Raw genomic sequence first — 14,350 nt, forward strand, 5'->3', positions numbered from 1 at the left:
GTGCCAGTTTAAAATCCTTAAGCTCTTAATGATATTTTTTGTAGAATCTTTCCAATATTAATTTATTTTATTTATGTTAATAATTTATTTATAAAGTGATTAATGTTTTTCAGAAGACGATATTTTCACACTTCCTCATTTACTCTGTTTATTCACTTTCAACATAATTAAAAGTATCTTCTAGAGGGAGGTATTACTTCACATCATCCAAATGTATTTGCTTTCTTAACTTTAGGTTGCTGTTGGCAGAACAGACATTGAAGACTTAGACCTTTATGCCACATCTCGGGAGAGGCGATTTCGTTTATTTGCTTCTATAGAATGTGAAGGGCAGTTATTCATGACTCCGTATGATTTCATTTTGGCTGTTACAACAGATGAGCCCAAAGGTAAGTATACTTTTGAAATTATCTTAGTAATTGTATAATTTTTTTATCTCTAGCTTGTGAATGGATGGAGCAGTATAAGTTTTTTAGAAGAACTGAGTAATGTGGTATTTCACATGATATTGTGCTATTCAGTGTTACAGACTGATATTTCTTACAAACTCTTACTCACATCTCTTCTCTTTTCAGAAACTTTCAATTGCTCCATCTTTCTCAGCTTAACACCATCTTACTTTTGATACTCTTTATAAAAGACTCATATTCTGCCTATTCATTCTTATATCAAACCTGAACAGAGTAGTTCAGAGGACTGGCTTTGAGGTTAGCCCCGGGCAAGAATTCTACCTGTATCTCTTCTGCGTTTGTCATAGCTCCTGCAGTGTAAATATATTAATAGTTTCATTGTCTCTCACCTTTTCATATGTTAGAATAATGGTTCTCAAAATTTTCGGAAGTATGTACATTCTTGCAAATCTCTTAATATCTAACTTAACAGAAGACAGCTGTATTCTCATGTGTGCTTTTTTATTTGATCTGTTATAATATGTTGTTTTCCATGAAATATATGAAGAAAATCTACCTCACAGACATGGATAGTAAAAAAAGGAGTATTTTAATTGCCTTTTTAGATTATTGTAGGTACTCTCCTTTGATACTGTATCACAATTGGCTGGTGGTAGTTGCAGCTTCAGAAGTCTCTATAGATGGTGGTAAAAGAGTAATGAGAACCGAGGATTTCTGGCTGGCTTACCTGGATGGATGGCAGTAGGGACCAGGTTTGAGGAGAAAAATCACAATTTCAATTTTGGTCATGTCTATTTGAGATACCTTGGATATATAAAAGGATACAGTGGATTTTTTTTTAAATAATTCATTTCACTTCACTGAAAGATCACTCACTAAAAATCAGTATAACAAATAATCATTTGTTCGACCCATATCTGCTTTAAACTGTCACACAAATACTTTAACTTAGACTAGAACAATTATAGCCATTTTTTCCTCCAGAGACAGCAATATGGCAAAAATGAACCTTAAAATAAATCCTCAATAATTTGACAAATTGGCTACTTGACATAGTAACTTTTAATGAATTTTTGATTCTTTGGATTATTTCCACTGGATATCAAGGAAGAGATTCAGGTATATATTTAGGATTCATCTTTGCATTATTGCTAATTCATAGAATGTGTATGAATGAAATTGCCTAGGGAAGCTGTATAGGATGAGAATATAGATAACCAAAGACTAGGCCTTGAGGAATTTCTGCTCTTTAAAAGATGAATGGACAAAAGGCTTTGAAAGGATGAGAAAAGGGGACATAGGAGTGGCCAGAGACATAGGAGAAAAATCATAAGGGTATGTAGTCATGGAAGCCAAGTAAAATAGCCAGAATTGCCAATTGAGTGCAGTGTTACTGAGAATTCAAGTTAGATGAGAACAGGAAAATGTCCACTAGATTTAAAAAGATGAAGGTTATTGATGGTTTCTTAAAATGATGTTTCAGTGGAGTCATTAGGGCAATTGCAGGAGTGAGTAGCAGATGAAGAAATGAAGACGATGAGTGTAAAGGACTCTCTTACAATATTTGATTGCAAAAGAGAAAAGAACTGAAAGGTAGCTGTAATGGAATTTGAAGTAGACACTTTTGATTATGCAAGATTTTAAATTAAAAAAAGATTTTAACAAGAAACTATGAGAGTAGCGTTTAAAGAAATGTAAACTACATAAGCAAAAACATGAAATCAAGACAGTATATGGTATAGTCATAGTAGCCACTTTGGGAATATGTAGGGCCATATAGTGATGGGAAAGGCGAAAAATTAAGTAGAGTTCTTTTTTTTTTTTTATTTACGAATTTTAAGGCTGTGATAAGTGTTATATCCTTTTTATTTAATCCATTTGGTACAATGTAGATTCTTTATTAGTGAGTTAGTATAGATTTAATACTAATTTGCTAATAAATATAGAGACCATGTTGTACCAAATCAATTAAATAAAAATGTATGGAATATTTATATGTCTACTTCTGTATTAAGGTTCTTTTCTGTGTGCTAAGGGGGATACAAAGTCTGTGCACTCAGGAAACTTACGATATTATAAGACGACGTAAGATACAGAACCATCTCCAAGGTAGAATATGGTTACCTGGCACATGATAGGTACACAATAAATATTTCTTGAAGGAAGGAATTTGTTAGATGCTAAATGGTATTTTATATCAAATTCTATAATTTTTTCAAACATATTTGAAAGCTATTCTTTAAGTGATTGTTAATAATCTCTCTCTCTCTCTCTCTATATATATATATATATTTTTTTTTTTTTGAGGCAGGGTCTTGCCCTGTCCCCCGGGCTGGAGTTCAGTGACGTGATCACTACTCACTACAACCTCAACCTCCGAGGCTCAAGTGATCCTCCCACCTCAGCCTCCCAAGTAGCTGGGACTACAGGCACATGCCACCATGCCACCAGCTAATTTTTAAAATTTTTTTGTAGAGAGAGGGTTTTGCTATGTTTCCCAGGCTTGGCTTGAACTCCTGGGCTCGAGCAGTCCACCTGCCTCAGCCTCCCAAAGTGCTGGGATTACAGGCGTGAGCTACTGTGCCTGGCCACAGTTTCATATTTTGAAAAATTTTACTTCATTATTTTCTAGAATTTTTTTCTTCAGAATACATTCACTGGAAGCACACTGTTTGATTTTGCTTTTTGGAAATAACTTTTGTGATTCTTCTCATAGATATTTTAAAACCATAACTTAAGAGTAAAAAACTGGTTTCTATTATAGAAAAGTTATACAGGATATTTTACAACCACAACTTCAGTTAATTTCTAACCAGCACTTTTCAAACATAATTAGGAACAATCACAAAAGATCAAGATATTCATAAATCCTGTTTTGAAAGTTGGGGTTTTAGAAAAGGAAAAGAATAGAACAATGTTTCATGTACTGAGTATTAAATCAGATATGTTAAAACTGTAGCGTAATGAAATTTGACTTGTGTTTAAACCTTGGCATTTACTGGCTTTGAAAACTTGGTTATTTAATCTTCTGTTTCCTCATTTATAAAACTAACAGCCTCATGAAGTTTTTCTTGAAGATCGAATGAATTATGGTTAGTATAGTACCTGGCACACAGTAAACATTTAATATTGGTATGTCATCATCATCGTCATCAGAATTCATAGCCATGATTTTTTTTTTTTTTCCCCAAGAGGAGACTCGCTCTGTCAACTAGGCTGGACCGCAATGGGGTGATCTCAGCTCACTGCAACCTCCGCTTCCTGGGTTCAAGTGATTCTCCTGCCTCAGCCTCCTGAGTAGCTGGGATTACGGGCAGCTGCTGTCATGCCCAGCTTATTTTTGTATTTTTGCAGAGCTGGAGTTTCACCATGGTTTAACCATATTGGCCAGGCTGGTCTCAAACTCCTGACCTCAGGTGATCCTCCTGCCTCGGCCTCCAAAGGGGTGCAATTACAGGCGTAAGCCACCACGCCCAGCCCATAGCTGTGATAATTTTTAAGCAAATATTTACATGGCACACCATTTTTTTCCCTGTTTAAAATCATAGCCATTATTTTTGAAAGTTTTTGATATCATTTTATGATGACATTCAACAGGGAAAAAATGGTATGCTGTGTAAATATTTGCTTAAAAATTATAGATCAATAAATGTTGAGATATCTGATTGTTGATTATGATTTTGCATTATAATCTTATTTTGCATACTTAAATAGAACCTAAATGGTGACTTTCTTTTCTAGAACTAAAATCAGTAATTATTTTCCAACATAGCATCAAGAATTATTTTAATTTAGATTTTAAAAAATATATTAAATTTTTCAGACATACAAAAACGTATTAAAAATATAATGAACATCAACCTACAGCTTAAGAAATAATATTTCCACTAGAATTGAAGTCCTTCTTCACCTAAGTTATATTTATATATGCAGTAACTTCATATGAAATAAGGAATTCAGAAAATCCTTTGAAGAGCAATCTTAATGGCTCTTTAGTCTTTATTTAAAAAGATAATAGTATTGAACATGGTGACATTTCCGACAGAATGAATATGTCTTTTGTGAATAATTTACCATGGAAATCTCATAAACCCTGCAAAACTCAAGAGTACCTCTAACTTCCTCTTTCGATAAATACCTTCAGAGCATTGCATAAGAGCATGTGCATGTACTTTTCTACCATTTATTTTTCCTCTTTTCTTACTGCTATATTTTAAGAGCAACAGAATAATAAATACTATTTGTATTGTTCTGTTCATTGTTCAAAGGGAAGTGTCTTTGCACCAGTGTCATAGTTAAGTTTACATGCTAAATTCTAATTTGTAGACCTGTGATTTGAATCACTTGATTACACATTTGTATCAACTATCTTGGATAGATGAAGGATGTTGTTGCTACATCAAGAAGAAATCTATCATTAGAAACATATTTCTTCTCTTTTGCTTTTAAATTGAGTTGTTTTGTTGCCTAATAAAGAAAAAAATTACACAGCAAAAATTGCTTTTTTTGTAATTTTGAATTTGATATATTGTTAATTATACAAAAATAGCCCCATTGCCAGGTAGAAAAAGATGTTGGTTGGCATTATTGTAATATAGCTGAAATAATTAATATTAACCAGTTTCCTAATACAGCTGTATTACAGGGCTTAATCACATGTAAATCTGGTGCTAATTCTTAGGCAGGCATTAAATATTTACAGTGTTCAAATGTGAGCAAAGGAAATAGCAATACTGACTATACATTTGTCCCAACATTTTAAGTTTTACAGTGTTTGAGATCTTTGGGGGTGTGAGGAGGAATCACAAAAAGAAAGTGATCCCTGACATTTTATTCAGCTGTAACACTCTTACTCCAGTGATGCTTCTTGAATAGTTGTAGGGAAGAGTAATGAAACAGGACAAGTTTCCCCATCACTTTGCCTAGCCTCCCTTTCCTTTCTTTTTTTCTTTCCCCAATCCTTCTTCATCCTAGAGAGACCTGACCTGTGAATTATGTCATGGAACACTAGTACAGCAAAGATCACAAGTAATACCTTAAAATTATAGTTTATCTATGTTAATGTTATTTTATATTCTAGTTTGAATATTTTATAAGTATCATTATTTGTGCTTTTAAGCCCACAAGATGTTTCACATGAAGAAAGTTAGCTTACTTTATTAGTCCAGAAAGCCCAAATTAAGATGATACGGCTGTGGAGAAATGTTTCCTGTATCACTGATACTTACTATGAACAGTGCATAGTATATATGAAACAAATAGATAACATATATGAGATCATATCACAGATCCAAATTTTGAGGTTAAAAGAAAACTTTGCCTTTTGGACATAAAAGTTTGGTTATGAGTTATGGTTGTAGATGGTTAGCAAATATGGATATATATTCCATGAAGTATTTATTATCTAATTATCTTACATTTGTTTATTTTAGTTGCCAAAACTTGGAAGTCACTTTCCAAACAGGTGAGTTAAAGCTCTTGGTAGATATACACAAATTTTATATGTGCATGCATATATACATATATAATTAAAATATATTTCATAAAATATATTATGTATTTTTATATATTTTATGATTTTTTGGCAAATCAAATCACATCAGAGTTCCTTTTTTTATCCTCCAGATTGTCAGAAAATAAAAAGGTGGACGTTTCTAAGGGTTGGTGAAAATGTAGATTACTGGTAAATCTCATGTGTTGGTATACTCACTTTGGAAAACAATTTGGCATTATCTACTAAAATTGGCGATATGCCTACCCTATACCTAGTAAATGCATGCCTGCATTTAAATTCTGCAGTAGTGCATGCACATGTACCTTGTAAAGTTGAACTTGAATAGACTCTGTGATCTAGTAATTTCTATACTAAATACGCTCGTATCTAGCATATACCAGTGTATATACCTAGGGAAATTCTTGCTTATATGCAGGAGAGGTTCACAAGAATGTTTATAGATTATATATCATGGCCCCAAAACTTTAATATATCAATACTATACCATAAATAAACGTTGATATATTCATATAGTATACTACACAATAGTGAAAACAAATGAATTATAACAGTGCTTTAACTAAATAAGTCTCAGAAACATGATGGTAAAGAAAATAAGCAGTTCAAAAATACAAAGTATAATTCTATTTGTATAAAGTCCAAAACTGAGAAAGTAAAATCATATTATTTAGGATACATTCATACGTGGGAAAACAAAGGAATAATTAACATTAAATTCAAGAAAGTATTCATCTTCAGGATGATAGCAGGGAATATCATCAGTGATGGGCTCAAAGAGGCTTTAAAGTACTGCTAATTTTCTATTTTTTAAGTTAACTATTTCTTAACTATAAATTGCATATATATTCCTTTTATATTTTTATAGATATGATTTTTTTTTTTTAAAAAGAATATTAGAAATCTAGGGAACGTCCTTAACTAGTTAAAGGGAATCCTCCAAAAGCCTGCAGCAAATGTCATGGTCATTTGTGAAACTTGAGAGACATTGTCTTTAAAGTTAGGTATATTAGTCCCCGTTTATCAGTGGGTAATATGCTGTAAGACCCCTGGTAATGAATGCTGAAAATTTGGAAAGTACTGAACCCTATATATACTATGTTATTTCAATTTGGTAGACGAGAGAACTACTAAGTGCCTAACAGGTGGGTAGCATATACAGCGTGGATATACTGGGTAAAGGGATGATTCACATCCTGGATAGGACAGAGCTGGACAGTGTGAGATTTCATCATGCTACACAGAACAGTGCGCAACTTAAAACTTAGGAATTGTTTATTTTTGGAACTTTCTATTGAATGTTTTTGGACTGCAGTTGACTGAGGGTCACAGAAACTGTAGAAAGCTAAGCCTCAAATAAGGGGGAACTACTGTACAGTGCAAATATGCCTGCTGTCACAACTGTTCCATAGCATTTTACTGGAAGTCTGGGCTAGTATAGTATACTAGGGCTGCTATGACAAAATATCACAGATTGAGTGGGTTTAACACCAGACATTTATTTTCTCACGGTTCTGGGGGCTTGAAGTCTGAGATCCAGGTGTCAACAGGTTAGTTTCTTCTGAGGCCTCTCTCCTTAGCTTTTAGGTGGCAATCTTCTTCCTCTGTCTTCACATGGTCTTTCCTCTGGGCATGTCTGTGTCCTAATCTCTTCTTATAAGGACGTCAGTCATATTGGATTAGGGCTCATCCTGATGACCTTATATAATAACCTAATTACCTCTTTAAAGAAAGGTCCTCTCTGCAAAACAGTCAGATTCTGAGGTACTGGGGCTTAGGACTTCAACATATGAATGGGGGAGAGGGGCACAATTGAGACCATAATATGTAGTATGAAAAAAAGAAGAGGCTCTAAGGATTAGAATAGAGGCATAGAATAGAATGTGATTGGAAGAAAAATGTAAAAATACATAAATTTTAGATTTGTTTAAATTTAATAAAAGTTTAGCAAGATTGCTACTGGATATAACAGCAATAAACCAAAGTTAAGAAGATGCTCCACACCAGCGAGAGCAATTAGAAACTAGTATTGAATAAAATGCATTTCATAGTAGAAACGAGAACTATTAGGTACTTAAAAGCAATGCCTAACAGAAGATGTACAAAACATTATTAAATTATGTTTTTAAAAATACAAGTAAATGGAGAACTGTATCATGTTCATACTGGTAATACGCCATTTCCTTATGATAATGATCCTCCAAATCTATCTATAAATTCAATGTAACTCCAATTAAAATCCCAACCAAATTGATCCGAAATTAACTTTTAAAATTAATCTGGATGAGTAAGGGCCCCAAAATATTTAGAACAATTCTGAAAAGGAAAGAGGAAAAAAAATCCATTGAGATGAGAATAATGGGGTTTATCACATATCAAGATTAGAAATAGAGCTATAATAAATAAAGTAGTATTACATCATTGCAAAGATATTTTTAAAAACTAGATCAAGGTAATAGAATATAGAATCCAGAAACAGATCCAGGTATATATAGGTAGATCTGTAAATCAGTGGCAGAAAGATTGACCTCTCAATCATAGATGTTTGAATAATAACTTTTCCATGGAGGGGGCAAATTAGGCCTCAGATTTACTACCATATACAAAAACTAATTTCAGATGGATTAAGTTCTTATTTGTGACAAAAATTCTCTAAGATTAAAAGCAAAAATGAGAGGCATGAGAGGTTTTTTTTTTTTTAGATAAGACACAAAGCAAAACTCAAAATTATTGGCAATGTTTACTAAATTAAATATTTGAAAGCTTAGCATCAAAACACAGTGTAAACAATGTTAAAAGATGTATGATGGATGGGAGGATATGCATGCAACATATTAACAGAAGAGGGTAAGTGTCTTGCAGTCACGTAGAACCCCTTTTTTTATCTTTGTAAAAAAGATAATTGGCTTAATAAGAAAAAAATAGACAAACATACCTACAGTGGCCACTGAATATATGTAAAGGAGGTCAACCTTACTAGTAACTTAGGGTGTGCAAATTAAACCAATGATATGTTACTATTTCACACCCACCAGATTGTTAGCTTCCAGAAATCTGATAATACCGATAATTAGCAAGGAGAACAAGAAGGAACCAGGTGAGAATATAAACTGGTGTATTTACTTTTTAATTTTTTTTGAGATAGAGTCTCTCCCTGTCACCCAGGCTGGAGTGCAGTGGCACGATCTTGGCTCACTCCATCTTCTGCCTCCTGGGCTCAAGTGATCCCCCCACCTCAGCCTCCTGAGTAGCTGGGACCACAGGCACACACCACCATGCCCAGCTAATTTTTGCATTTTTAGTAGAGACAGGGTTTTGCTCTGTCACCCAGGCTGGGGTAGATTTACTTTTGAGTGAAATTTGGCAATACCTAATAATGTTGAAAATGCATATGAGAAATCCCTCTTGTAGAAATGCATACTGAGAAATGTTTTCAGATTTGCCACAGAAATCCTATATATCAGATCGCTCCCTTCCCGTGAAGCTTCGTCTGTATTTACAGCCACTCTCCATAACTCATTGCTCACATTACTTCCTGAGCTCTGCCTCCTGTTAGATCAGTGGCAGCATTAGATTCTCATAGGAGCCCAAACCCTATTGTGAACTGGCATGTGAGGGATCTAAGTTGTGTGCTTCTTATGAGAATCTAATGCCTGATGATCTGTCACTGTCTCCCATCACCCCCAGATAGGACCATCTAGTTGCAAGAAAACAAGCTCAGGACTCCCACTGATTGTACATGATGATGAGATGTATAATTATTTCATTATATGTTACATTGTAATAATAATAGAAATAGAGTGCACAATAAATGTTATGCACTTGAATCATCCCCAGAACATTTCCTCTTCCTCCCTCCTGGTCTGTGGAAAAATTGTCTTCCAAGAAACCAGTCCCTGGTGCCAAAAAGGTTGGGGACTGCTGCTATATGTGTTTCCTGAACATCAATTGTAATAGCAAAAGTTTGGGAACAATATGTCAATCATCAGGCAGGTGAATGAAAAATTTGTGAAATAGAGAAACCCAGGATAAATGTAGAATTACAGAGTGAAAATGAATAAATACATTATAGCTATGTGTATTAACATGAGTAGAACTAGAAAACAAGGTTGAGTAAAAGGGCAAGTTGCAAAATAATATTAACTGACAGTCATTTAAAGTGCAAATACCTTTTCAAAGGTCCATGAAGTCAAAACTATTTTCATCATAATATTGAGAAGATACTTGTTTTATTCACTGTCATTCTCTCATGAGTGTATGGTGGAGTTTTCTTTTTCTTTTTCTTTTTTTTATTATTTTTTTATTTTTAGTAGAGAGGGGGTTTCACCGTGGTCTCCATCTCCTGACCTCGTGATCCGCCCGCCTCGGCCTCCCAAAGTGCTGGGATTACAGGTGTGAGCTGCCGTGCCCGGCCTGTATAGTGGAATTTTCTAGAGGCTGTTTGGTAATGATGCCATTGCTCTACCAACTAATGGAATGTGTGTTTGTGTTTTATTGTGTTTTAAAAATTTGTTTTTATTTTCAAATAAATTAAATATTGATAGATATAACCCATATAGACAATATCTCTTTTGGGTCCATAATATTTTTAAGAATGTGAAGAGTTTCCTTTCAGAACTGCTACTATAGACAACTGCTGTGTAGCCATTAAAATGAAAATGAAGAATATTTGACAGGAAAATATGCTCACTATAATATATTAAATGTAAAGGGTAAATTATAAAACAGTATGTAGAGAATGATTTAATATTTGCAGCAACAACAAAAATACTATAGAAATATGCCTAGCTGGAGAATCAGACTAAAATGATGTTAAAACGTGTGTGTGTGTGTGTGTGTGTGTTTAACTTGCCACCCCTAGAGACAATTAACTTTAGTCTAAAACTTAAGTTTGTCATCCCTGGATTACAATTAGTTTTTATTTTCTGTACTTACTAATTTTTCTATAATATATCTCTATTAACTGTATAATTTTTTTAATAGTACTTATTTAAGAAAATTATGTAACTCCTTTAAAAGGCAACTATAATTCTAGGAGACTGACTTTAATTCAGCAAATATTTATTTTCTACCTACAATTTAATTCTGACGCTAACCACTCCGAGTTTCAGCATGGTGCCTACCAAGACTGCCCTCATTTCAGATGCTTGTTGCAAGTTTCGGGGCTCCAGGCCACCCACACTCTGACCTTACTGTCTACAAGTCTAGGAAGTTGCCACAGCTCCCCTCAGGTTTAATGATTTGCTAGAATGAATCATAGAACTCAGAAAATGCAGTACCTATGGTTATGGTTTTATTAGATAGAATACAGAGTAAGACCAGCCAGCTGAAGAGAGAGGGCAAGGTCTGGGAAGGTCCTGAACACAGAGCTTCTATGCCTTCTTTGAGAACATGGAGTTGGGGTGTGTCACCGTCCTAGCACAGCAGTGTGTTCAACAACCAGAAAGCTCCTCTGAGCTTAGTGCTTAGAATTTTTATTAGGGTTTCATTACATAGGCATGATTGAATTATTGGCTGTGTGATTGAACTTAATCTGTAGCCTCTCTCTTCTCCCCAGAGGTCAAGCTCACTAAAGCCCCAACTCTGTAATCACACTTATTCTTTCTGGTAAGCAGTTCCCCTCCTGAGTCATCTCCTTAGCATAAACTCGGGTATGAACCAAGGATTTAGAGTCTGCTCCCAGGACCCAGGGACAAAGGCCAAATTCTTTATAATATGGCACTGCTACATACGAAACCAAGCTGGGAGTTTGGAGTAGGGAGAGAGATTCCTGACATGGGTGGAAATATAAAAATTTTAATAAATTTTAGAGGTCCTTAAAGTTAACAGAGAAGTCAAGATGAATGTGTTGATTGGATGATTTAGACCAGGAGAAACTAGATTATTACTAAAATAAGCTACTTGGTGTCAGTAAGGATCTGGGCTCTGTCATTTATTAGTTCTGTGACCTTGGGTGTTACTTATCCACTTTAAGTCTCGGTAAAATATGCATAATGAGGATTGTTTTTAGAATGAAGTTATTATATGAGCCTATTGTCAAACCCATAGAGGGCACCCAATAAAAGGTAGCTTTGATTTTTCAGTCTTACACTGTAGCTGAGTTTAAGTTAGAACAGATGAGGTTGGAAGACATGGAAACAGTTAAAATGGAGAAAGATTAGTTAATATTTATACAGTTACAATAGAGATGGTATAAATTAAGCTATGTAAAATTTATTCAGAATGTTGTTTTTTAAGTTTTTTAATATTTTTTTGAGACAGGTCTCACTCTGTTTGCCTAGGCTGGAGTGCAGTGGTGTGATCATGGCTCACTATAGCTTCGACTTCCTGGGCTCAAGTGATTTTTACACCTCAGCCTCCTGAGTAAGCTGGGACTATAGATGAACGCCACCGTGCCCAGTTAATTGTTTGTCTGTTTGTTTGTTTGTGAAATGGGGTTTTGCCATGTTGCCCAGGCTGGTCTAAAACTCTTGGATTCAGGGGATCTACCCACCTCAGCCTCCCAAAGTGCTGAGATTATAGGCCTGAGCCACTGAGTCTAGCCCAGAATGTTTTATTTAATCTCTCAATCTAACAAAAATATTTGAGTTTACTGTTGTCTAAACAATAAATATCCCAGTTTCTCATTACAATTCGCACCTGAATTATTCTGTGCCATTGCTATTCTATAATCAGATGCACTGATTATCTGCTGGCATCTTTTACCTGCAGTGCATATACAGAAACGTGAAAAAAACAAACACAAGAATCCACATATGGGCTTCAAGGTGTCCATAAATCCCCTAAAAATGCTGTTCCTGCCTTTGACATACCAAGAATTTTTCCTCCTGCTAGCTCAGCTTTGCAGTTAAACAAAAATGATTTGTAAATGTCAGAAAGCATTTTTAGGTACAACTGCGTCAGAAATGGTTTGTCTGAAATGCCTTCCAAACTTCAATGTGTGTAAAAATTAGAAGATGTTGTTAAAAATGCAGGTTGTGGTTCAGTAGTTCTGGGATGGGCACTGAGATTCTGCGTTTCGCACAAGCTCTCAGGTGATGCTCAAACTATTGGGGAGCCACATGCTCTGAGGAGTGGGTGTCAGATCTGAAAATAGAAGTGGGTTCTGTGTTTGTCTAATGTGTTTCTAAGCAGACTAACTTTGTTGTTTCAAATTATTTCAAGTTATCTCACCGTCTTTTAATCATTTTTCTTCACAATTAATCAAATTATAGTTTTCACTTAGTTGTTTTTAACAGACTATACACAATAAATTCAAAATTGATTTAGCATATGAGTAATGATTCAAATGTCTAAATTCTCCAATAGTTTCCGAGCAGCAGTGATAGTTTGACTTTTTTAAAAAAGAAGAAGCTAAGCAGCAGTTGAAGTCTGTGTTCTTTAATATTTAAGTTAAAATTAGAAACAAATTGAAACAGTGACCACAGTGACTCAGTACCCTTGTCTTTCTGCTTCATCCAATGTTATCATTCTCTAAGTCACTAACCGTTAAAATACTCTTCATTCCTTTCTAACATAATTCTTTGTTCATTTACTTCCTCTACACAAAGCTCTCTAAATCCAAACGTGTTACAAAGAAGAGACGTTACGTGAAGCCGGGTGATGTGACCATCTCCGACCTTGATATGGAAATCCATGTTTTTCCATGGTTTTCCTAAAACGATCCCTTTATAACCGGCTCCAGAACTTAAACTCACTGTTTTATCTTGATTTGGTTGTCTTATGTATAACCTCCCGTTATTCAACTTATCTGAAATTTTAGTTAGCTCTAATTAAATTTAATGTAGCCTCTTCATCATTTATTTTATGTTTGAACCGTGGGCAAATACTGGGTTGTGCGCTTGAATGAACCACAGGCATAACATAGGATAAATAATGCCATGTTTCAGGTCTTTTAAGTGGAGAATTTTGCATGGACATTTAAACATGTTTTTGATCTATTTTATTAGTAAGTGGTTTACCAATTCATCAGTAGTATAATAACTTCTGTCATAGGAATTAAATCAAATGCTCGCAGAAACACCACCAGTTTGGAAAGGCTCATCGAAGCTATTTCGAAATCTTAAAGAAAGAGGTGAGTTAACCTTAGTACTTGTTCTTTTTTTAAACTATATTATGTATACTATTTATATATGCATATTTTCCCATACCTAAAATAATTTTTAAATTACATCTATGTGTATGCATAGAGAAAAAACTGAAGAAGAAAACAGCAAAATATTAACATTTCTGGGTATTAATGTTGCTCTTGGGTAATTCCACCCTTCATTAAGGGTGGTTTTCATGTTATTGTTTATATATTATTTGTATCTTCCAAATTGTTTTTATATCAGAATGGACTTACATAGTTTAAAAAATTGTTCTTCAACCATATCAAAAAGTATATTTTATATTTACCCAAAGAAAACATTTCACAAAAATACTAGAT

The 14,350-nt window shown here is 34.4% G+C and overlaps 1 protein-coding gene across 8 annotated transcripts in view; it reads left to right on the forward strand.

Annotated features, from left to right (window-relative positions):
* Nucleotides 1–14,350, forward strand: part of MICU3 (mitochondrial calcium uptake family member 3) — a 94,651-nt gene that overhangs the window by 36,381 nt on the left and 43,920 nt on the right. For all 8 annotated transcript variants that reach the window (XM_034965684.3, XM_034965688.3, XM_034965685.3 and 5 more), the window contains 3 exons: nucleotides 236–389; nucleotides 5,843–5,874; nucleotides 13,918–13,996. In XM_034965684.3, coding sequence (XP_034821575.2) covers nucleotides 236–389; nucleotides 5,843–5,874; nucleotides 13,918–13,996 — 265 coding nt within the window. The remainder of the gene's footprint in view (nucleotides 1–235; nucleotides 390–5,842; nucleotides 5,875–13,917; nucleotides 13,997–14,350) is intronic.

Source organism: Pan paniscus, chromosome 7 (genome assembly GCF_029289425.2).
Source record: "Pan paniscus chromosome 7, NHGRI_mPanPan1-v2.0_pri, whole genome shotgun sequence".
In the NCBI taxonomy this organism is placed as follows: Eukaryota; Metazoa; Chordata; class Mammalia; order Primates; family Hominidae; genus Pan; species Pan paniscus.